The sequence below is a fragment of the Pogoniulus pusillus genome, chromosome 24 (genome assembly GCF_015220805.1).
Source record: "Pogoniulus pusillus isolate bPogPus1 chromosome 24, bPogPus1.pri, whole genome shotgun sequence".
Classification (NCBI taxonomy): domain Eukaryota; kingdom Metazoa; phylum Chordata; class Aves; order Piciformes; family Lybiidae; genus Pogoniulus; species Pogoniulus pusillus.
This window is the reverse complement of record NC_087287.1, coordinates 456,995-480,424: the sequence shown is the minus strand read 5'-3', so window position 1 is coordinate 480,424 and position 23,430 is coordinate 456,995. Positions and strand designations below refer to the sequence as shown.

The 23,430-nt window shown below is 47.2% G+C and overlaps 1 protein-coding gene across 9 annotated transcripts in view; it reads right to left on the bottom strand.

Annotated features, from left to right (window-relative positions):
• SHANK2 (SH3 and multiple ankyrin repeat domains 2) overlaps positions 1-23,430 on the bottom strand; it is a 285,477-nt gene that overhangs the window by 206,973 nt on the left and 55,074 nt on the right. For all 9 annotated transcript variants that reach the window (XM_064162990.1, XM_064162984.1, XM_064162986.1 and 6 more), the window contains one exon: positions 11,300-11,366. In XM_064162990.1, coding sequence (XP_064019060.1) covers positions 11,300-11,366 — 67 coding nt within the window. The remainder of the gene's footprint in view (positions 1-11,299; positions 11,367-23,430) is intronic.

Sequence of the window (23,430 nt, the reverse complement as noted above, 5' to 3'; positions counted from 1 at the left end):
CGAGACACACACAGAGGGGAGCAGGAGAAACCCGAACCATAGCAGAACAGAGTTTTCTGAGAACACAACCTTGTTGAACTCCAGTAGGACTCCCAGGCTGTGCCGGGCACCTAAACTGGAGATGGGAGTGCAGAGCCCAGTCTCACACTAGCCGCTGTCCAGATGGAAGATGTCCATCTGTCTGTCAGGGAACAAGCAGAGATGCAAAACTGAACCTCACTCCGTAAGGACCTGACTTGTTTGTATTTAGACCTGTAGTTACCCCCAAAGACAAACCTGAGTTTGGATGGGCCAGCAACTGAGCCTGTAACTGCTTAACTTCGAAGCTGAGGAAATGTAAATTGACCTCCCTTGACCACATGTGCCACCCCCTAAATTGTCTCCCATTACTATCTTCAGAAGTAATCTCCATTCCCAACTATTTCTGAAGGCACACAACACCAAACACAGGCTCCACAAGCACACGAAGCCCAAGGTGATGATTTTGTTGATGTCCCTGAAGCCCAGTTTCTATCCCAGTCACAGACAAGTTCTGGGAGCAGTGCTTGCGGCTGGAGAGAACCAGGCAAGCCAGTAAACGAGACAGCCTCCCACGGCAGCTGCCCTTATGACAGCAAACACATTCAGATAATGGGAAACTTGCTGTTTGTTGTCGTTTGGTTTGGGTTTTGGTCAATGAAGTGGCCGCCTGGCGACGAAGCAGAAGGGAAGAAAATGATCCTCTTCAAACAGCAGCACATCGAAACAGAAGGAATGACAGAAATGGTTCAAGGAGTTTTGGTGGCCTCTGACTCCCCTGGGAGCTCTGTCCAAGATTCTAAGCCTCCGAGTTAAATACTTGGAAAGTGTTTACTCTGAAGACATCTTCCAGCATGACAAAACCTCCCCTGCAGAAAGCTGCAGTCCAAGGAGCAGGCTGTCAGCTCAGACACAGCCCAGGAGAATGAGCTATAAATGGAGTGGAGATTGCCACCAGTGTGAAGCACTACACCCCTGTAAAGCAGCATGCTTCAGAGCCTAGCCCTTCACCAAACCTCAGCTACAATTTGACAACAAATGGTCCTCTCTGAGGATACTATTTCCTTCTCAAGAGAATGCATTTTGCAAGATCAGTCTGCACTAAGAGGCCAACATTAGCCCCTTGTTACGAAAGGCAGATTATTCGTAGGATATTCAAAGCAAATTGCTTGGGAGAAGTCTCAAATCCCAGAGTCAGTACAATGGAAAACATAACATCAGCTCAATTTGGATAAGTAGCCCAGCGTGGAAGAACCCCAGAATGTTAAACTGTTAAAATTATATAAATACAAAATTTAGCACAGTAGAAAGAGGAGTTCCACATGAGAGTCACTGAAGTGGAACCTGTCTGCTCAAAACAGAGGGTACTAGCAATTACCAAGAAGCCCAACTTGAAAAGGATGTTTGAAGCCATCTGAAAGGCAAACATCACCCATGCAGTCACTGAGCTCACACAAAGGCTTGGCCTTGCCTCCACGCAGCAATTAGTCATACCAATACCTGGTTTATATGATGGGAGACCTAACCAAGTTGCTTCTGCGTTTGAACCTTCTGTGTTGAATCACAGAATTATTTCAGATGGAAAAGACCTCTGAGAAAGAAGAGTCCAACCATCAAGCCAACACCACCATGCCCACTAAAGAGTGCCATTTCTACACAGCTTTTGAACACCTCCAAGGTTGCTGACTCCTACCCTTATCCAGATCCAAGTAGTCTGTGGAAGACAGTTCTTTCCCCAAGTGGGACTGACATTGAACCTAATTATTGTCAATAATGCAACAATTAAGATAAGCTCTGACACATTAAAAGTCACCAACCTAGCCTCAAGCCTCTCATCCTACCTTTGTCAGCTGCTTATGTAAAGGAAATGAGCAGGTGCACAAAAAGCCTGGTGCTGAAGTGCTGCAGTGCTCAACATGAAGGCTGCCATCCCTTAGAGACTTTTTTTTTCCTTGTTTTTGGTGGCATTTCCCAGTGCATCTCTGTATTTACGGTGGGAAGCACAGGGCTTCTCCTCAGGAAGCATCCCTGTTCCCATCAATCTCTCTTTCATCTTTTTCTTTTTTAGCTCTGGCATTTATTTCATGTTCTTTCATCTCTTTTTCTTGTGTGCTCAGCATTGTAAATGGGAGAAACAGAAAGCTGTGGGATTCTGCACACATCTACTGCTCCATTTGTCCTACCTCTATTTTTGACCTGGCCTTGCTGTGCCACAGCTTGAGATCCCACACAGCATGACACTACCTTAGAGAGCTCAAGGCTCAGGTTGAAAAATGGTTCCAAGAGCATACATCAGCTTTTCAGGAATGCTGTGATTCTCTGTGAGACACTTCAAACAATTTGTCTTCTGCAGAACCTCTTCTCGGGCTGCCTCAGACTTCAGAGCTGCACTGCAGGCTCCCAGACTTATCTTACTAGTATGAGGCCTCTAACATCCAAACCACTGCCATCCAGACCCTCCCATTTCCTGCACTGAGACCTATGCATCTCCTGACTGAAAGGCACTGGTCATGTCCTTCCCAAGGTCATACCCTCTTAGCAAAAGCCCTGCTGTAGAAAGGCTGGGGACACAGATTTTAGTGGAGCCAGGAAAAGTTAGCTGCAAGGCGATGAAGATAATGCTGCTCAAACAGTAACAGCAATAAACCCCACAGAGCCCAGGGCGGTCTCTCATACTCAGTGTTCACCTCCACCAAGTTTCACATCTCCTCTCCAGTAACTATGATCAGCCTCTGAAAGACTAAAGGAGGGGACTGGCTTTAGAAGAGAGTCATGGGCAGACACCGCAGAGTCCAGTCACTACAGGCAGACCAGCTGGTATCAGGGATAGGATAAAGTCTGTTTAATGAAGGGGCAATCAACTCCAGAACAATTAACAGATGGGGTCAAACCCATCAGATCGCACAAGGAGGATACAATTTTCCAAATCCTATTTCCATTATCACAGGTCTTTAACAGGACAAAATGCTTCCTCCAATTATAATCCAACCCAAGCAGGAATTAGGCTCAACTCTGTAATCTGCACCACGGAGAGGTTGCGACTGTGAGCACGTAAAGCCCTTCCAGTCTTATGATCTATGACCCACAAACCTGAACTGGAAAGGACTGAACAAATGTTAAATCCCATATAAACCCAAAAATTTCATTTCATGCCCACTCAGCCTAATCCAACTCCTCAACTTCACTCCAGTGTCTGCCCTTGCCCCTTGAAGAACAGCCTGGTGCAGGACCAGGGACCATGTCTCAAAGACTGAATTGAAAAGGGGACTCGTGAGGGATGGATCATCTGCTGACCCCTTTCAGCAACCACAAGGGGAACTACAGGGATAGAAGGATCTGACCACCAGGCTGAACATCACTGTGAATTTCACTCGCAAGCAATAATCCAAAAATCACTGCCACAAGTTCCAATATGGCTGCAAAATGAGCTCAAAATGCCAGCATCTGAGCTGTGGGGCACTTACAGTGCTCTTTGCTGTCACCATGCCCTTTGATCTGCCTCTTCAGTTCAGTGGCATTCTCCTCCTAGGTATTGCAATGGAATTTTTGAGGACAGGGCAATCCACTCAATGACTTCATTTTTAAGTGAGAAATCCTTCTTACTCATTTGATAAACTCGCATGCCATTCCCGCCCCCTGTCACTTCCCTGGTGTACTCCAGTCATTTTCCCTATCATTATGCTTTAGGACTTGATTTCTTTTTAGAATTCAGCAACTTACACTTCTGTCCATGGCTGCTGAGTTTACTCCTCAGCACACCACCTCAGTGCTCCAAGAACAACCCTAAAGGAACAAAAGCCACTACTACTGACAGGCCCATGCCTCACAGCATGTGCATCCTTTGATGATCTGGGCAAGGCTGACCCTACTGCTTGATGAAACAGCACTTTGATAACAGGAACAGCATCAAAAACATCCCAGCTCCCACCTGCCGCTTGCAATGCTCCCACACCAGGAAGAACAGAGAGGGCAAGAAGCTTTTCTCCTGGTCAGGAGCTAGCTAGAAGCCAGATGTGGGGAAGCAGGAGCTGGTGGTCCCAAAGACACTTGCAATCATTTGGGTCTAAGCATGAAAACCGGGCAAGATGCAAACACAAACTGATTTCCACTCTTCCTCTGCTACCCTTCCCAAGCATCTCAAACACCTTTAGGGGATAATCCACTGAGCTGTGACCTGCAGCCACCACTCAGACCACAGAGCTCCTGTCTGTGATCACAACTAACTCAAGGGCACTGAAGACAAGCTGAAATTGCTCCAGTTTGGGCTCAATGGTAAGGTGGCTCTAGGCCAGCCTGTAAAATAAACTCCAAGGAGGAGTAGCAGTGGCAGTTGTTGCCCACCTGGCAGCTGGCAAGGCTGGTTTACAAGACAAGGCCAAATCACGCAGAGACCTACTGCACTGAGATCAGCAGTTAGGTGTCAGCAGTGCTCTCTCTCCTCTCCTGCTCAGAGAGTTTCAAGCCAGCCTAAGGAACCCCAGGCGATGTGCTGCACGGCACTGCGGGTGCTCTCCGCACGCAGGCCCACATGCCAGGCACGGAATGCACCCAACTTCAACGGCCAAGAGCAACAAGCAACCTCTGAAAAGTAACTTGAAACTCTGACACAAAACTAGTTACTGCCCAATCTTGTACTAAATTCACAGAGGGGAAAAAAAGAGTGTTTGCAATCAAAGAGAGAAGGAGAAGGGCTGCGAGTGTTTCGAGCTCTGTCCTATGTTCTGGGCTGTAATTACGCTAACAGAGGACAATTCCCAGTTTTCCAATTTATTTGCTACTGCATGGCAAGATGAGCATCTGAGGTTCTATTCCTTGCAACTTTTCAGAGAAAAACACAGATCAGTAACAGCAACAATTTCTTTTCATACCAATTAAGAGCCAATGGGTTACAAGGCAGCTTTAAAAAAGTCATCAGTGTAAAGGTTTGGTTTTTTTCCTGTGGCCAGGAGAAATAATGATCAGCTTAGCAGAGAGGTTTCAAACAGGCAGCAAAGGGGAAGGCAGGATGGCAAGAACAGACCAAAGAACGTTCACTTAAAACACGGGCAGTGAAGATCTTGGTCTCTTTGCCATCCTACCTACGCCAGCCTCATCCTGTTTCCGTGTTCAAATGCCCACTGGTACCTGGAAGCGGTTACCCTTAGCCAGGCTCACATGGCACCCAGGCTGTGACACACCCCTGTGTCTCTTTTGCTTCCATTAAGCAACAAGCAACAAAAATAGCACAAAGGCACTGGATCCTGCTGACAGTTTTGTAGATTTTTAAGGCTTCTGATTTACTGCCCTTTCTTGTTGCTGCTTTTATCTTTCTAAACATCATTTCCCTAACTTGAGAAGCTTCTGCAGGCATTTGATTTATGAAAGTGAAAGTGCCTGCCTGGCTCCCCAAACCCAAATAAATAAGTAAACAGATGGAATATTCATTGGGCAGCCAAGAGACCCAGAGTGCTGACCTCAATCACTCTGATCTAATTAAACAAAACGGGTTAGAAAAGCAATTTTACCAAACACCAGCTCATCTCCTTGCGCTTTGCAAGACCTGTTCTGCTTATTCGACAATAAAAGGCACATTCAAGACGTTCACAGGCACAATTCCAATCCAAATAAATACTTTTGCCTACGAGCAGAACAGGTTTGGTTCAAAAGCAACTGGCAGAGTGCAGTATGCATGCTTTAAGGGCTGAGCCTATCAGATTTCCAATACCAAATTAAGAAATCAAGAAATCCACATGCAAGCACAGACAAACCATCACACTCACACATCTCTGCATAATTCTAGAGGTACACAGGAACTCTGACTTGAAGCCTAGCAACAGTATCCAAGCCTCAGTCTGCTAATCGGCTACCAGAAACTCGCACGCCGGCTCGATGTGCTTCATTTTCCTAAAGCAAAGAGCAAACAAAAATAAAACAAAGGGACCCCAGCACTGCTAGCCAGAGAGCTGCCGAAGGACAAGAGGCACAACATAAAACAAACCTTGTTCACTCGAGGAAGAACAACCCATGTCATTTGATCCATCTGAAAATGCCTCTCAGCCCAAGGAACCAAGGCAAGAGAGCGATTTAAAAATAGGTTATCCAAGGCAAAGGATTATCAGCCTGCAACATGCTTAATATCTTCATATCTGTGTCTAATGAAAGCACCAATCTCACATTTATGATTGATTTTTGTACCTCTATCCTATGGAAGCCACAGTAAATTCTGCACAGCAAATGCCTCCTAGATCTGATGTGCTCATTTACTCACAGACAGCTGCAGGCTGGATGAAAACAATCAGGGATTAACTTTTCTATCCATCACATCTTCTAATCCATCACTTTCTCTTACTTGAAAATAAATACATAAAGAAAGGATGAGTGTGCTTTAGCTAGTTAAAATAGAAGATGTTTTTACAGGACCATTATTGCTATCGTTTTAGTGCTGTGGAACTGCTGCTCTGTCCATCAGGGGCTGAGCCACGTCCTCAAAGCTGGAACACCACTCACTGAGCTGCAAGATACCTCTTGGCTTCAGAGACTTTCAAAGTAAGTAATAATTAAAACAGCCTGCTTTGAAGTTGTTGTTATTCCTCAAAAATGACTAATTTTGGGGCATGATGAATTGAAATAACCTGAGAAGCTCCACTAAGTATTTCACAGTGCTTGTAAAACACGTTTCCAAGTGCCCTCTGGCAACAGCTTTGCTTGCTTTATGGAAAATAGGAGCTTAATTTGTTTCAAGCAGGATTCCTGTCTAAATGATATGGCAATTTTCATTCACCTTTCAAACCTGTCAAGAAAACAAAAGGGATTCCTTGATGTTTGGAATCTCATAACAGAAATAAACACAATGGAATCTGGATCTTGGGTTTAATCCTTCTCTGGTACCCTTTTTTCCCTCTCTTCAGAATCCTTTATTCTTTATGTTTGATTTGCTCTTACAAAACCGCATCGCCCCTGTCTGAAAGAACAGCAGTGAGGTGTCTTTTATGGCACCAAGCCACAGGAATCATTTGCAGGGCTTTCTCTTTTCCCTCAGTTTGTTTCTGCAAATGGCAACACCAAGTGTTAAAAACTAAATCAAATCCTAGTTGTCTGTGCCACGTGCTTTCCATGCCACTCTTCCAACAAACTGGCCACACCCAGGCACCTAATGGACTACCTGAGATAGAATGACCAGCTGGCAGGTGATGGTGGGGAAAGGAGGAAGGTAAGGAAGCAGTGACTTGCTGAGAGAAGAGAGAACATGTGTGAGAGAACCCCCCCAATGATGAACACATAAAGAACAGGTCCAGCTTTCTGGTAGGGTAGAATAACAATCAGATTTTTATGCTGGGATCATGGCTACTGGTATGGGAAAAAGGATAGAAGATGCAGAAACCAAGCTAAACCATTAGCTGTATGAGCAGTTACATAAGGCACTGTCAATCAGATAAACACAAAGGAGATGGGTTCAGCTTGAAAGGGTCTTCTCATGGAGAAGAAGAACACTGTGTTCAAAGATGAGAACACCAGAGACTCGGGCCAAGAATGTGACCCACAACTGATGTCAGGTGGACAAAAAGAAGAGAGGTCAGCCCAAGGAAGATGTTGAGCCTTCATCAAGAAGACCCCAAAAGACAGCCACCAGGTGGCACTGCACATGCCTGAGGAGGTGGAGCCTTATGGAAATGAGTTCCAGGAACTGACTGTAACAACCCCACCTATTCCCAGAAGTGGTTGTGCTAACCCTACCCCTGTACTAAATAGGTATGATTCTGTAGCATAAGTACCTTGCCTGAACTAGGTGAAGGTGTGCAAGGGCTCTGGAGGACGGCCTCCCCTTGTCGCCCAGCACCGACCGAACATGCCTTACCTGGTAACAGCCTGTGTGTTCGAGGCCTCATTTTCTTAAGTCACTACACAGAAGCAGGACCTACAGAGTTCCATTTGCTGGGAGGTGCAGGGGCTCACAGCCAGAGAGAAGCAGAACGGCTTAGTGCAGCCTTGCCTCAACACTTATGCACTACAGAGTCAGCGGGTTTGAATTCTGCGTCTCCACCTCTCATTTCATCATGAGCTCTGTCTGTGACCTCACCCAAGAAACAGCAAGATGGACCCATCCAGGAGCAGCGTGAGAGAGAAGCCAGGCTCCCTCCAAACTGCAAGACAAGGTGGAGGTGGGTGGGTAGGATGGACCACTGTGGGACACACTCCTCTGCTGCTCAGAGCTACCTCACAGCTCTGCCAGCTCTGAGCCCAGCAGCTTGTGAAGCCATGTCTCAGACATGTTCAGCTTAGCCAACCAACTGGCCTCTCTAGCCCACTTTAGAGAGCCAGGAAACTTCACTGGCCAAAGCCACTCACTTTTTCCAGATGATCAGGGAGGGAGCCCAATCAATGCAGCTCCATCTTCTGGTTTGGATGCCATTTTTAATCCAGTTCCTTTCATGAGAAGGGCAGCACAGGCTTAACCTCCCTGACCAAACAAGTATGCTCACACTGGCCCTAAGCAGGTGGTTCTATTTGGCAAGGTCTGGGTGACACCACACACTCCAGAAGATCCCTCTCTTACATCCAGCAGTCACATTACTCCATGGGTCATTATTTCTGCCTTGGCTCTCAAACAGACTTTTCTTCTCTTTCTAAAGAAGTGTGGAGTCATGATTACTATCAAGAAGCTGGTTGTCTGTACACCTAGTTCTTCAGCATTTCAACACATTTGTCTAGCCTAAGTGCTTTATAATTAGATAGAAAGCAAAGGGAAGAGCAGTGGGAGCCCTGAGCGGTGGTCCTGGGCAGCGAGGAGCAGCTCATTCACGGCCACGCGGGACACGGGACCGTCGATCGCAGGCACTCCGCTACTGATGCTGGAGCCCTGCAGCGTGACTCGAAACAGCTTTGTGACTGCCGACAAGCTGGAGGACACCCACACAATCCCTCCTGCATCGACGGTACAAGTGACTTCCTGCCACAGGAGCCTGGGACGACAGCATCATCCAGGAACAGCCGATAACACATGTCCAAACAGATGGGCACAGGCAGTGTAGTTCCTCACCACTAAGATTAGAAGCTGCAAGTCAGTCTCCCCCATCTGGAGTCCTGTGGCCAGCTCTGGAGCCCCCAACACAAGCAGGACGCGGACATGTTGGAGAGCTCTAACAGCCCAGTCGTCTACTGTCTGAAAGCAATGCGTGGGGCAGGGCTGGTCTCAAACAAGGTGTGACACTCTCTATCTGGTCCAAGTAGACAGGTTGGTGGTTGTGGGGGCCTTCAGCAGCCCTCCTGGAGAGCTGTGGGCCTGGCAGAACAGTTTAACAATGAAAAAAGAAGAGTTCCCTCTTCTACAGGTGGTCCAACAGTCCTATGGCAGACCACTGCAGCCCTCTGTGCACACCTCTCAATGACTTGGACAGCCTGTTCCCACGACAAGGGTGTAAAAGGAGCAGCACCTCCAGAGCCCAGGTGCTGCACTGACCACAGAAACCCCTGCTTGGATGTACACCCCCCACTGAAGGACTTGGACTAATCCTGCCAATCTTGAACACCTCCAGACATGGGGGGACTCCACTAACTCCCTAGGCAGACTGTTCCAATCCCTGACCACTCTTGCAGCAAAGAAATTGTTCCCAATATCCAATACGAACTTCCCCTGGCACAATTTCACAGAATCAACCAGACTGAAAAAGACTTCTAGGATCATGGAGTCCAACCTACCACCTAACCCTTCTAATCAACTCAGCCATGGCACTAAGTGCCTCATCCAGTCTCCTTTTAAACACCTCCAAGGATGGGGACTCCACCACCTCCCTGGGCAGCCCATTCCAATGCCAATCACTCTTTCTGTGAAGAGCTTCCTCCTAACATCCAGCCTGAACCTGCCCTGGTGCATTTTGAGGCTGTGTCCTCTTGTTCTGTTTCTGCTTGCCCAGCAGAAGAGACCAACCCTTATCTGGCTACAGCCTCCCTTCAGGTAGTTGTAGAGAGCTATGAGGTCTACCCTGAGCCTCCTCTTCTCCAGGTTGAGCAACTCCAGCTCCCTCAGCTGCTCCTCGTACGGCTGTGCTCCAGCATCCTCACCAGCCATTTCCTCTCATCTTATTACTTGATACTAGGGAGAAGAGACCAATACCCACCTCACTGCAGCCTCCTCCCAGGGAATTGTAGAGAGTAGTGTGGGCTCCTCTCATCCTGCTTTTCTCCAGACTAAACAATTCCAAGTCCCTCGGCTGCTCTCACCAGCCCTCTCCTCTAGACCCTTCACCAGCCTCATTGCCCTGACAAGGAACTACACCATTCTCTTGGGTTAAAACCTTCCAAAGTCAGTGAACTTCTCTGCAGAAGTCAGGTCCTTCACACAGAACTTTCACGCAGTGTGTCCTCAGTTTCCTCAGTGCACACTATAAATTGCGATGCTTTCAACTACCACAGTACCACCAAAATTCACATCACCATGCAGAGTTTTTAACTGTATCCCTGCAGATGAGATGCAACTAGGGAGGGAGATGGAAGTCTTAATCCAGAGCAATTCTTTCATGGTCCTAAATTTCATGTGAGCTGGCTTAGCTTTCCAAATAAATTAAATGCTGCCAAGACACAGATTCACATCACCGAGCTGAATCAGTGCAGGCACCTACACAGCCCCCCCTGCTCCAAAAGGAATGCCTCGAAGTGTTCAGCTCCAGCACACTTCTGTGGAACTGCAGTTGACTTGAATTCATTAACTGCACCACCTGCTCTTTAAACTGTATTAGAAATCGCTTTTTATCTTATTGGCAGAAGTCTCCAGGTAAAAAGATCTTTTAAAAAATCTGAAGGTTTTTTGCTGGGAGCCCCCAATGCCTTCAGCCAGTGCCACACACCAAAGGCAGTGAGAGGAAATGGTTTTATGGATAGGCACCTTCTGCCATCTCTTCATTTCACTGCAGAGAAGCAGTCCTTGACCATCCTCTTCTGACCAGTTATTCCTGCATGAGAGCTGGGTTTAGGCTGACAGCAACCCAAAGAGCTGCAAGAGCCAACCTGGGTGCTCTGGGCATGTGAGTCAGTATTTGATCCATTAAATGCTCTCCCATTTATACTCACAAAGCATCTACTACTTGCTTGCATTACTTACCAAATTTCCATTTTTAAAGCATACTTTGGAAGCATTCCAACTTCCCTCCCCCCGCCTTTTATAGCAAAGTTCCTTTAAAAACCTCCCTGGGAGGACAGTGCCATCAGCCCCGGGGTCAGACCCCCCACAGACCCAGAGGTAACAGCCTGCCAAGTCCTGGGCTGCACACAGAGAGCTTATTGCAGTGTCTGTAAAGATTTTGCTTACCAATATCAGCTTCCCTGTGATTCTTGATATATTCAGCAAGCTCAAAGTTTCCCGCTATTATAGCCACCTAAAGGATGGAAAAACAGCTGCAGTTACTGTGTTGCCATCACTCAGCAAGCAGGGAGACATGCAGGTGACAGGACTGACGAGCACCACACACGTGCTTTCATTTCAGCACTTCGCAAGCCACCACTTTCCTTTTCACCTTCAGCAGGGAAATACACAGGCGATATTCTGGCAAACTTTATGTTCTCATTTCCCAAAGCACAGTAACTTCACTGCTCCTGTTTTGCAACTACTGCAGGCCGGGCTGAGGAATGAGCTCTCAAGCCACTGTAGGCAGCCCTGCCAGCCCCCCCCCACCGGCCCCATTCCCCGGCAGCGCTGAGAGCCTGCTGGAGGAGCTGGCAGCTTTTCATGGTGCGGCAAGTGAACACTGAACACAGCATCTCCAGAGCTCTGGGAGCCATAAGATGTGTGGAGGGTGCTCCAGGAACAGACTCAGACACACGCCAAAGCTATTATTTCCCTGCAATTGCTCCTGCCTCTCTACTTACCTGAAAAACGAGCACAGGAGCTACAACACAAAGGACACAAGATAGCCAGAGCAGGAGCACCAAAAATACAAGCATCCAGGTACCTCTAAGACGCCAAAAAGTATCAAAAGGAGAAACTAGTAACATTTCTGCGGGTATGTACAATCCAAAGTGTTACAACAAATACAATTCTGAACTAATCACCTTCTTTCCCCCTGGTTTCCTGGCTGCCAAACACAGATGTGTAACTACCTATTTGGTATTCTCACCTAAATGCACTTATGCAAAGAAACGCCTCCACTGGCTGTGAGCAAAGTGACTTGGTTATGCTATGGCTGTCTCCCCACCCTGTTTTCTTCTGTTTTTCCCAGGTCGGAGACTGGTGCACAGCCACCTCATCACCAGAGGCAGCTGCCCAGCTGAAAACCACTGTTTTAACCACTAGAAAGGAAACCTTTATTTTAGCAACTGCTCCTGAAAGAAACTGTTTCTCAGCATGGACAACCTAGCAGAATCTGGCCCCCAGCCTCCACTGCACAGCCCCTAGAGTGCAGTTCACGATTCCTCCTGGCAAAGGCCACCATGAAAGCAACAGCAGAGCCACGCAAATGATACCTCTTGAACTGCATATTCTGCAGCCTGGCTTGGTTCAGGTTGATAAAACCATCATTTGGGTGTGGATCTGAGGTTTCTAAGTAAGCAACAATAGCACTCTGCAATGTTAGCCCTAATTAGCATTGGAGCCCTAATTAAAATTGGCACTTGGAATTCAGCTTGCTAGAGAGCAGTCATGTTGCTCAAAGGGAAGAATTTTTGATAGAGAATAGATTTCAAAACTCAAGTATAAACAGGCTGCTCAAGTGCTAACCACATCATATTACTGGGAAAAATGACACTGCCAAGTAGCCAGGAGACAGCTTAACAGAGAACTGTTCCTCCTCTTCCCCTGGACCAGCCACGAGACTCAGCAAGCCCAAGGTACCATTTCCCTCCACTTATTTTACTTCATCTCACTGAAAACAGCAAGTAAAATTCTCCCAGCAAAACTGAAGGAAAAATATGTTAAGATCTAAAGAAAGCAGGGAAAAGCTAAAGAGTACAAATATTTCTTGGCATAACATCAATGTACTTCACTTGGATTTGATAGGTAAAGTGTGGGAGAAAGTGAAGTCAGAGAGAAACTGGAGGGACAAAGTTACACTCATTGAGTCGCTGCAGTTGCAAACGCCGGAGCGGAGCGAGCACAGCCTCCTCTCTGCCAGAATGCGTCTCCAAGCTGCATTACAGCCTGCTCACACCCAGCGACGAGTGTCAGCGTATCAGGACGACTGAATGGTCTGCACAAGATTCAGGGCTTGAACCGTTGTGAGGTGCTGTAAAATCTCCACTCAGTTAAGACGAAGACTATCTGAAGTTGTGCATTTGCACTGAATCTCTTTGTGTCTTACAAATCAAATGCTCAGGTAGCATCACAGAAGGCACTGGGTTGGAAGGGACCTCTACAGGTCCTCTAGTCTGAGCCCCCTGCAGTCAGTGCAGAATCACAAAATGGCAGGGACTGGAAAGGCCCTCCAAAGCTCATCCAGTCCAATCCCTGCCAGAGCATGATCTCCTATACCAGATCACACAGGAACACATCTCCAGGGAGGGAAGACTCCACAACCCCCCTGGGCAGCCTGTTCCAGTGTTCTGTCACCCTCACAGGGAAGAGGATTCCTCTTCGTGTTTACATGGAACTTCCTATGCCTCAGCAGGGGCATCCTCCATTAGATCAGGTTGCTCAGAGCCCATGTGTATTTTCAAAGGGTCACAGAATGCCAGGTTAAAAGGGACCCCAAGGATCACCTGGTCCAACCTCTCTAGACAACAGCGAAGTGGGACTGAACTGGCCCAGCACCCTGGCAAGCTGAAGTCTTCCAACTGTCCAATATATCCTTGCATAAACACTAGACACTGGCTCTCTGCACACTGCACCATTTACATGCTTTCAGATAACCACACTTTGCTTTTCAGGACGCTGTGTAGACAAGTGCTGGATTTCTGTGGTGATGGCAGGAAGGGAGATTTTGTTTGGGCTTTTTTTTTCTGCTCACAAGATGTCTCTTCTTGGCAGTGAAAATGCAGCACAGCCTGCAAAGCTACAGTGAGAAGTCTCCTCCAATTCCAGTAGGAACTGGATTCATCATCAAAACGCATCACACGCATGTTTGCAGACATGCACTGTTACCAGGGAAGGCTGAGGCAGCACTTCACAACCAGAAGCTACCTGCAGGCTATGCTATGCTGAAGCTCCAAGCACTGCAGCTTGTTGCAAAGCTATTTCCCCAGTCAGGCCCTTCACTGCCACAGCGAAGGGCCTGGCTGGAATCCCTCTGCCACAGACAGTGACATCAAAAACCCACACATCCTTAGTGACACCATTCTCTGAACCTGGTAGCCACTAATGCACCTTGTGAAAACAAACCAGGCCATTCAGTTGCGATTTCCACTCCAACCTGCAGCTCTGTGCACTATTTTCATCAGCTCCAGACTCACACTGATGGCTCCTGTGGCATCACAGCACGGTGCCAGCCCAGGTCCAGCTGTCAGGCCTGACTAGCTGGTTGCGGTACAGCACTGTCAGCCCCAGCTCAGGCTCTTTAGCTGCTGCACTGACATTTGGTTGGGATCCCTGCCATACGTTTCTGCTGCACAGTACAAAGAACAGGAACTCTCTTGGGATTTTTTTTATCCCCAGAAGCAATTTCATATGAGAGCAACCAAAGTGAATCACTTCACAGCTCACTCCCATCCAAGTTTGACTGATCCCATTAAGAGTTTTAACATGGGCACCTAAAATAATTACAGAACCACAGAACCACTTAGGCTGGAAAAGACCTTCAAGACCATCAAGTCCAACCATGAACCCAACACTAACAAATTGACTGCTAAAACATGTCCCCCAGCACCACATCTCCACAGCTTTCAAACACCTGCAGGACTGGTGGCTTCAGCCTGGGCCAGGGCTTGGCAACCTTTTCTGGGAATCATTACGTAGGGTAAGTGACTGGCCTCAGTGAGTTCATGCACTTACACCAGAGAAGGGAGCAGACAGCAAGGCTAAGCAGGAAGATAGATCTTAGTGGGAGGTAACTGCTAAGAAACAAAAGCGAAGAGGGGAAAGCCTTGCAGCTAGGCTTCTGGTGTCACCTCCTGCTTCCACCATGCTCTGTCTTGTGTCACTGTAAGGAAAACTTAATGGAGTCACAGAAAGAGGTCACAGCTGAGACACACCAAGCCACGGGGTTGCCATCTCAGTGGGCAAGGAGAGGAGTGCTGGCTGTCACTGCCAGGGCGTGCAGTGTGAGCAGCAGCTGTGTGTTCATACAGATCCTTGCTCTGCCTTGGCAGAAGCAGAGCTCATTGCAGCCACCCCAGCGTCTCACTCCTTGTCTCACAGACAGATGTTGCTTGATGCAGCTGGTTGCAGACCGTTCTATTTGCCAGGCAATGCCAGATGCTTTGCCACCTATGTAGTGAAGGAAGGAGGGAGTTTAATTGTCACTTGACAAGTTGCTACGGATGGTAACTCAGTGACAGCTCAGTGAAGTAGCATCTTGAATGAAGTCGCTGCGACACAGACTGAGGGGGGGCAGGCAGGAGATGGGGGCACCTCAGGACTACTAGTCTAGCACAGGGCACAGGATGAGGAGTGAAGCCCTCATCACTGGTGAGACATCTGTAGAGAGGTTTTGCTTTCTACAACACAGCATTACTCCCATGCTCTGGTCTTGCATTTACAGCCAGAAATGCTCCCTCTGCATACAAGCAGTTTTTAAGTTGTCTTTCAGAAGTCACCTCAAGACATGAAACATCACCATATTTGGTTAGCTCTGCTTTGGAGTCTTGTTCCCCAAAGAAGTTTAGTTTAAGTAAGACTCCTCAGTGTACAGAGTGGAGCCTAACAGACATCCAGGTACAAGCTTCAGTGCCAGGGAATCTCACCGTGTTCCCAGGCTCCGGACTAGGCACAAGCAGCAGCACTGACTCACCACCATCTCTGCGCGGCCTGGCAGAAGCAGTGCTCGGTGTCAGTGCCTTATGCTCCAGTATCTAGATCGTTGTGGACTAAGGCAGTGTTTTGCTCCATTCAGTAAACTGGAAATGGTCTCTGCACTTTACCTGTCACTAACCTTTTGCAATCGATTTTTTCCACTCTTAAAATGTTTCCCAGGCAGAGGTTCTATTAAATTAGAGCAAGATCTTTGCACCACCTCTTAGCAAACACAATTGCAGACCTTTATTGCTCAGCCCCTGACAGACAAGCACCAAAACTAAACGACACCATCACTCCTTGGAGCAAACTGACCCACTCCATGAGAAAGAACACAAAGGCAGAAATCGAAGCTGCCCACTTCTAAATCCAGACAATAAACTTTGACAAACTTTCTACACACGTGAGCAAAGCACCTCTCACTTCATTTATGTTTCGCTCTCCTGCACCTCTTCACATTTTAGACAAGGCAAGACTTAAAGCTTTAAACTCCTCTGCATAAATGGAGGGAGGTGGCAGTCGTTGGGGCTGCACAACTGCAGCTGCAATTCACAATGAGCAGCTCCCAGTAAAGCACTCAGCACCCCCCACCTGCTTTTCCTCCCCTTTCCCCACTTTCCTGCTGAAAGCACACTGCATTATTGTTGCCTTCAGGGTCCTCCTATCGTCTCTGCTTCCCAGCAGTGCTCACGACCATGAAAGCTAGATGCCACAAGTTCAGATATGGCACCACACAAAGAGGTAGCTCCATCCCAGGGACAAACCACAGCTTCAGTCATGACTTTGCCCAGTCTCAGCCAAGCAGCAGAAATGCAGATGGACACTAAGAGTACTCTGAGGTAGATATGCCCTGCATCTGTGGGTGGAACTGGAGGAAAGAGATGATATCCCACGTGAATGAGACTGCAGTACTCTCCAGAGTTTACCTTCCACGTAAATCACAGACTTATAACATCAGAAATCACTCATTGCTCCACTGAGGTCTGTATTGACAGTGAAGGAGCACCGCTCAGGCAAGCACAGCCATTACACAACAGGAATCCCAATCAGCAGAGAGCAAGAAACACAGAGGAACTTAGAAGGAATGGTTGGGATCACTTCTTCAAGGAGAAAACCATCAGGAAAGCTCTTCCATGCGCCACAACTAGGATGCCTAACAGGAAAAATCTGTGAAGTGCTTAACAAGCATAAGCTTCCAGCCAAAACATCATCCCAGCAACCCACCCAATTGCTGCAATATCAAGGGGTGATAAATCCCACAGCAGGGCAATCTCTAAACCAACCTATTATCATCTCAGCCTTGGAGACAGGCCCCTCTTCAGTCCCATATCTGCATCTGCTGGTGCTTACTGTGGGCCAAAGGCAACATAGTTCAACCTCTCTGCATTTCATAGAATCAACCATGTTGGAAGAGACCTCCAAGCTCATCCAGTCCAACCTAGCACCCAGCCCTGGCCAATCAACCAGACCATGGCACTAAGTGCCTCATCCAGGCTTTTCTTCAACACCTCCAGCCACGGCCACTCCACCACCTCCCTGGGCAGCCCATTCCAATGCCAATCACTCTCTCTGACAACAACTTACTCCTAACATCCAGCCCAGACCTCCCCTGGCACAGCTTGAGGCTGTGTCCCCTTGTTCTGTTTCTGCTTGCCTGGCAGAAGAGACCAACCCCACCTGGCTACAGCCTCCCTTCAGGTAGCTGCAGGCAGCAATGAGCTCTGCCCCGAACCTCCTCTTCTGCTGACTGCACACCCCCAGCTCCCTCAGCCTCTCCTCACAGGGCTGTGCTCCAGGCCCCTCACCAGCTTTGTCACCCTTCTCTGGACACATTCCAGCACCTCAACATCTCTCTTGAATTGAAGATCCCAGAACTGGACACAGCACTCAAAGTGTGGCCTGAGCAGTGCTGAGCACAAGGAAAGAATAACCTCTCTTATCCTACTGGCCACACTGTTCCTGATCCATGCCAGGATGCCATTTCCTGTGTCCTCTCAAAAGAAAAGCTCTCTAATAAAAGGAAGAGGTAAAGGCCTTTTTGAAGTCTAAAGCCACTTAGCAGTTTGCCCCAGTCTACATCAAGCATGGGTGTTACAAAGAGGCAGAGATGTGGTGCTGAGGGACATGGTCTTAGCCGCAGACTTGGCAGAGTCAGAGAATGGTTGGACTCAGTGGTTTTAAAAGGCTTTTCCAACCAAAATGATTCCATGACTCCATGCAGCAGTCACACAAGAGGACATGACAAAGTTAAATGTAGGTTGTTGAGTGAAGAGTCTCTGCTCTCCTGTACTCCTGCAGCCCATGCAGCACACAGCACTAGGAGACTCCATCCCTGCTGAAGAGTGACAAAGAAGTCACCCAGCATACTGTGCAAACTCTGCTGTGAGTGAACATTAGTGGCTCTCAGACGGAGCAGCTCTCACAGAGCAGAGTGCAGACCTGAGAATTCCCCCAGTGCTACAGATGGAGCTTGGTTTGGGAAAGCAAGAAGCAATCTGCATTCCACGTGTCTTTTGCATAGGGGTGGGAGAGAGACTACTGCTCAAACAGCATAGGCATCTGAAGCAGTGCCAGAGGGCTGCGACATGGAGCTGCAGGGTTCCCTCAGTAAATACAAGAACACACCTGGAACTTGGCCTCCTTCAGAGAAGCTCTTCTGCAATACCAGAGCAAAATGATCTCAAATCACTGCAGACCTGAGGTGCTTTCAAATAAAGCAGACACCAAGCACTTGACAAATGCAACAAAATGGGGGGGTAGGAGGTGGCTCTGAACCAACTAGAAAACTCTGCACAGTTCCAATAACAACCTAATCTACACTAGAAATGCTGAACAGTCATGAATTCTTTCTCTTACTTCCCAAAGAGCAAAGGATCCCACATTCTGTAGCTGTATTGGTCACAGCTGACTTTTGACTTCAAGGCTGCAACTGTAAAACAAACTGGCAGAGGCTTCTTAGCTCGCCTCGTTACAAAACCAAAGCACCTGCTTGATGAGTGCACTCAACGCCACTGGTATCACCGCTTCTGCTAGCAGCACTCCCCCACACACAGAACACGACCTGCAGCTGCTTCACCTTTACACGATGGAGACATTCACACTCCAGAACCACATTAAAGACTGATTAGCTCTGAAGCTGGGATGCAATTCACCCAGCTAGAAACAGGCCAGCAGCAAATTACTACTCTAAGTTTCTACCTGTGTAACACTTTGTACATCTCATGTGCAGATAGCAGCTCTGTTGAGAAAACAGCAGAACTGAAGGAGTTTGCTGAAACTATTGATAAAACACTGAAAATATTATTTGATAAAAACCTGATGACAAAGTGAGTTTATTTGATAAAACCAATTGATAAAATTAAAGCTAAAAATCTATTTGAAGCTCAGCTTCAGGTGTAACATTTTCAAATTTCAGTAAGACTCACTGGAAAATGGCATGCATTGAGTAAAGAAATTAAATAGATTTCCCCCCCTTCAATAACAGTAAAGATTTCTATCAAGTGCAGATATAACCCACGTTCTCCATCAGGACGGTAAAAAGCTGGTACTTCTCCTAAATTACTTTATAGGAATGTTATGCAAGAACACCAGTGAAAAACCCACACTCAGCATTTTCATACCTCCTTCTTGTCTGGACAGAAAACCGCTCTTAATTTTAATCCTAGGACATGATACAAGCTTAATATTCTGCATTCGGAAAGGAACTTTGTATATTCAATCTGGTGCCCAGGAGATGGCAAAGTATCAGCCACCATCACCCTTAATCCTCTTGAAACTTGCTTAATTTAAGTCCCAAAGCACAGCTTTCTCCTTTTTATTCTCCACTGTCTATGTCCTCGGATAGCAGGAACAGCTTTACCTTTTGGATGTTTTCTGTGTGTTATCTGCTTGAAAGAAAATTTCATCTTCATCAGCTCTTGACACAACAAGGCACAATAACGTTACTATCCTTTAAATAGTCCTTTGAAGACAGTTTCTTCCCCACTGAATTTTTTTTCTCCACAAGCATGCTGCTGCTACTGTTCCCAAATCTGCCAGCACATGTTAGCATACTGTGTACAAAAATCTCTTAGCAACAATATCTTAGTGTCTAACATTTTCCTTCTTCCAGCTATGATTCACAGAGCCATCTGTAGTCAGATATTGACATGCGGTACCTTAAAATAGATACCTTACATTTGCTCAACAACTAGTTTTAGCATCTGAAAATATAAATTATGGGAAAGGGCCAATATTTCTTTGAGACTCTTCATAATTCCCTTGATCATTTTAGCACTGCTCAAACAAAGGCTTGCCACAACCACTGCCTCAGCATTAAGGTCAAAGCCTTGATGCTTTGCAGAACATGGCAGCAGGCAGCTCTGCAGTGCAGGGTGCAGTCCTTTACATGAGCCCCGCAGATGATCTCAGTGAGCAGCATCACAGGCTCCTTTTGTTTGGAAGAGACCTCTAAGACCATCAAGTCCAACTGTTCACCCAGCACTGACAAGTCACCACTGAACTACATCCCTCAGCACCACCTCAGCAGCTTCCCTGGTAAGGATCACTGCCTGCCAGTGCTCTATTTTGAAACAATAAGCCAAGAGCAGGTGTTTAATCTTCCAGTGCTGTTACATGCAGCATGGGTGGGACAGGTCAGTATCCCATCTGGGCGGTGACAAAAGAGGATTCCACAGCAGCAGCCACTGTAGGGAACACAGCAATGTGCCACATTCTATTCAGGGAATGGAAAAGGGATTACAAATATAGCCTCTCAAAACTCTTAGGAAGGTTCCACTCAGAAGATAAAACATCTTGGTTTCAGCTACAGCAAATTAGCAATCAGTCTACCAGCAGCTAACAAGCTTGCATAGCACAAGCCCTGTGTTCAGCACGTTGCATTTGTTGCACAGCAGTGTGCAGCTCTCTCTGACTCAAGAGAGCACCATGGCACTCAAATCAGGACATATTAATTAGAAATAATCATATTTCACAGAATGCATTCTAGAGAGAGTCTGGTAGCATGGCTTTGAAACTGTCTTAAGCAGGAGAAACACACTTCCACCCCCATAAAATCAGACCCTACAGAAATGCTTTTTAAGCAATTAATATTTTAAAGAGAAGCAAACACAACAACAAGCACCCACACAGACAGGGTGCATCTAGCTGAACATTATCCCAAGAGTAGATGACAAGCACACCAGTGCTGGCACATGTTCACTGCTAAAATGCTGGGTTTGCTTGCAAGAGAATGTGCAGCCCCTATGGTTCCCTGACATCCACTCAGTAGCCAGCAGAGTGCTCGAGCTGACTTGCTTAGTGAACTCCAGTCAAGACAAAGAGAATGACCACCTCATAGGCTCTCTGTCCTGCAGCACTGCCACAGAAATGCTTGTGGGCAGCCTAGTCCATTTTCCAGCAACCTTACCAGGAGTTACAAAGTAGAACCTGTATTTCATTGCCCACTCTCCTTTCATAAACATGCACAACCGTGTTCTTAAAACTTAACTGTTCTTCTTCACTCATGACATCCAGATTAAAACAAACCTGCACGGACACCAAAACAAAAAAAACTAAGCCCTTTCCTCACAAGGTGCCAGCAATCACTTCTAAATCATCTCAGCCTTTCAGCTTTGAAATGGAACCTTAACTCCTATGACAAAAGGACCTGTTGTTAGGCAGGAACCAACCAGCCAGAAAGTGCAGGACCGACTAGGAAGGCAAGTCCATTAAAGACACCAGGAAACATGTCCGAAGAGAAGCAGGCAGGCAAATCCATCCCACTGCTCCACTGCTGCTTTCATTTCCTATTTCTTCAGATGGGAAATCATAGAGATGTTTGGTTACCTTACTCATACATTACATTAGGTCTTCTCCACAGGCACTTTCATAGCTACACCTATTTTAAAGGCAGAGGAAAGAAATGGTTCTTTTTGCTTCTTCACTCGGCTGCTGCCAAGCCAAGTCATGCCCAAGTACCAATGCACTTTCCTGTGCCTGCTTCAGTCATTAACAAGGAAAAGCAAAAGCAAAGAGTGTGATCCACACACGTGTGCCATTACAGACTCAAGCTGCAAAGAGCCATCAGAAGCCACTTCTTACATAATCTCTGTTACTGCTGCATGGGTGAGTAGCAATGGCAAAGGAGCATTTACTAAAAGCAGATGAAGCTAGGTCACAGCATCAGATGAACCAGATAAGACACAGCCAGTAATAAAATTGACTTCATTTTTGTCCCCTACCCCCCAATAACATGCTAAATCAAAAAAACATGAAATTCAATCTTCTTCAGCTGAATTCTTCTAGAAAAAGACTGAGAAAGTCTGGAGTTTGCTAGATGTCACTCTCCTTGAAATTACAGCGAATGCCAGGTGATGCAGAAAACTCAGCTCGAGTGTGGATAAGGTCTGTGCTGCTGGAAGGGAAAGACTTTTCCCCTCTGAAGGTGGCCCTACCTCATGGACAAGCCAAAATGTTCTTCTTTAGCAGCTTCTTCCCTACACACTTCCAGGAAAAGGTCTTGCAGCTCACTGCAGACAGCAGGTAGCACCCACCCCTTCACAGCCAGAACTGTCCATGGGATGCAGCTCTGCACACACTCAATAATCCACAGCACTGCCCAGTTGCTCCACGGAGAGGCTGAAAATGCTGCCTGAAGGCCCTTAGCCTAAAACACATCAGGGGCATGAACTGCTGGGATTGTTTCACCTAACGCATGGGTGACTTGTTCCAGACTGTGGGCTCATGCCAGCCAAGCCTATGGACACAGCACAGTAAAAGTCAATGCCAATAACACACTCTAATGGAGACAGACATGGGACAGCAGCTCATGCCAGCTGCTTGGCACCAGGCACCTCAGAAGACGCCAAGTCTGTCCCAGAGGTGTAGATCCTCCACTGTTATGAGCAATAACTACTCACCAGAAGTTAACGCTGAGTAGCCCACACAGTCACGCAGAAGCAAGACCATGCCACCACTTCACCCAGCCACCACTCTACCTTGGCAGGGCTGAAGTGCCCACGAGTCCCACTTGTAAGTTGGGCACAGCACTGCCTGGACACACAGCACAAACATCATTCTTACCCAGAAATGCAAAGTCACAGAGTCACAGCATGGTCTGGAAGGGACCTTAAAGGTCACCCAGTCCAATCCCCTGCAGTCAGCAGGGACATCTGCAACTGGAGCAGGTTGCTCAGGGCCCCAAACAACATAATCTGCCATGGTTCCAGGGATGAGGCAGCTCCCAGCTCTCTGGGCAGCCTGAGCTAGGGTCAGACCACCTTCACTGTAAAAAATGTCTTCCTTCTCTCTAGTCTCAAGTTGGGACACTCCATTTGGATACAAGCAGAAGAGGAACACATAAGAACAGCAGGACACTGATAGGCATCCTGGTCACCGTGGCAGAAGCAGCCCAAGCACAAAAAGGGGATTTCAGTTTCTCTGATCTTTCTGGCTTATTGACAAATTCAATCAGTGTCACTGAAGCTGTAACATACACAGCTGCAACACACAAAATACAGTGAGCAGTAAGGTACTCTGTTGCACAGAGAAGCTGCACAGTATCAGTGCCTCAGACCAACACA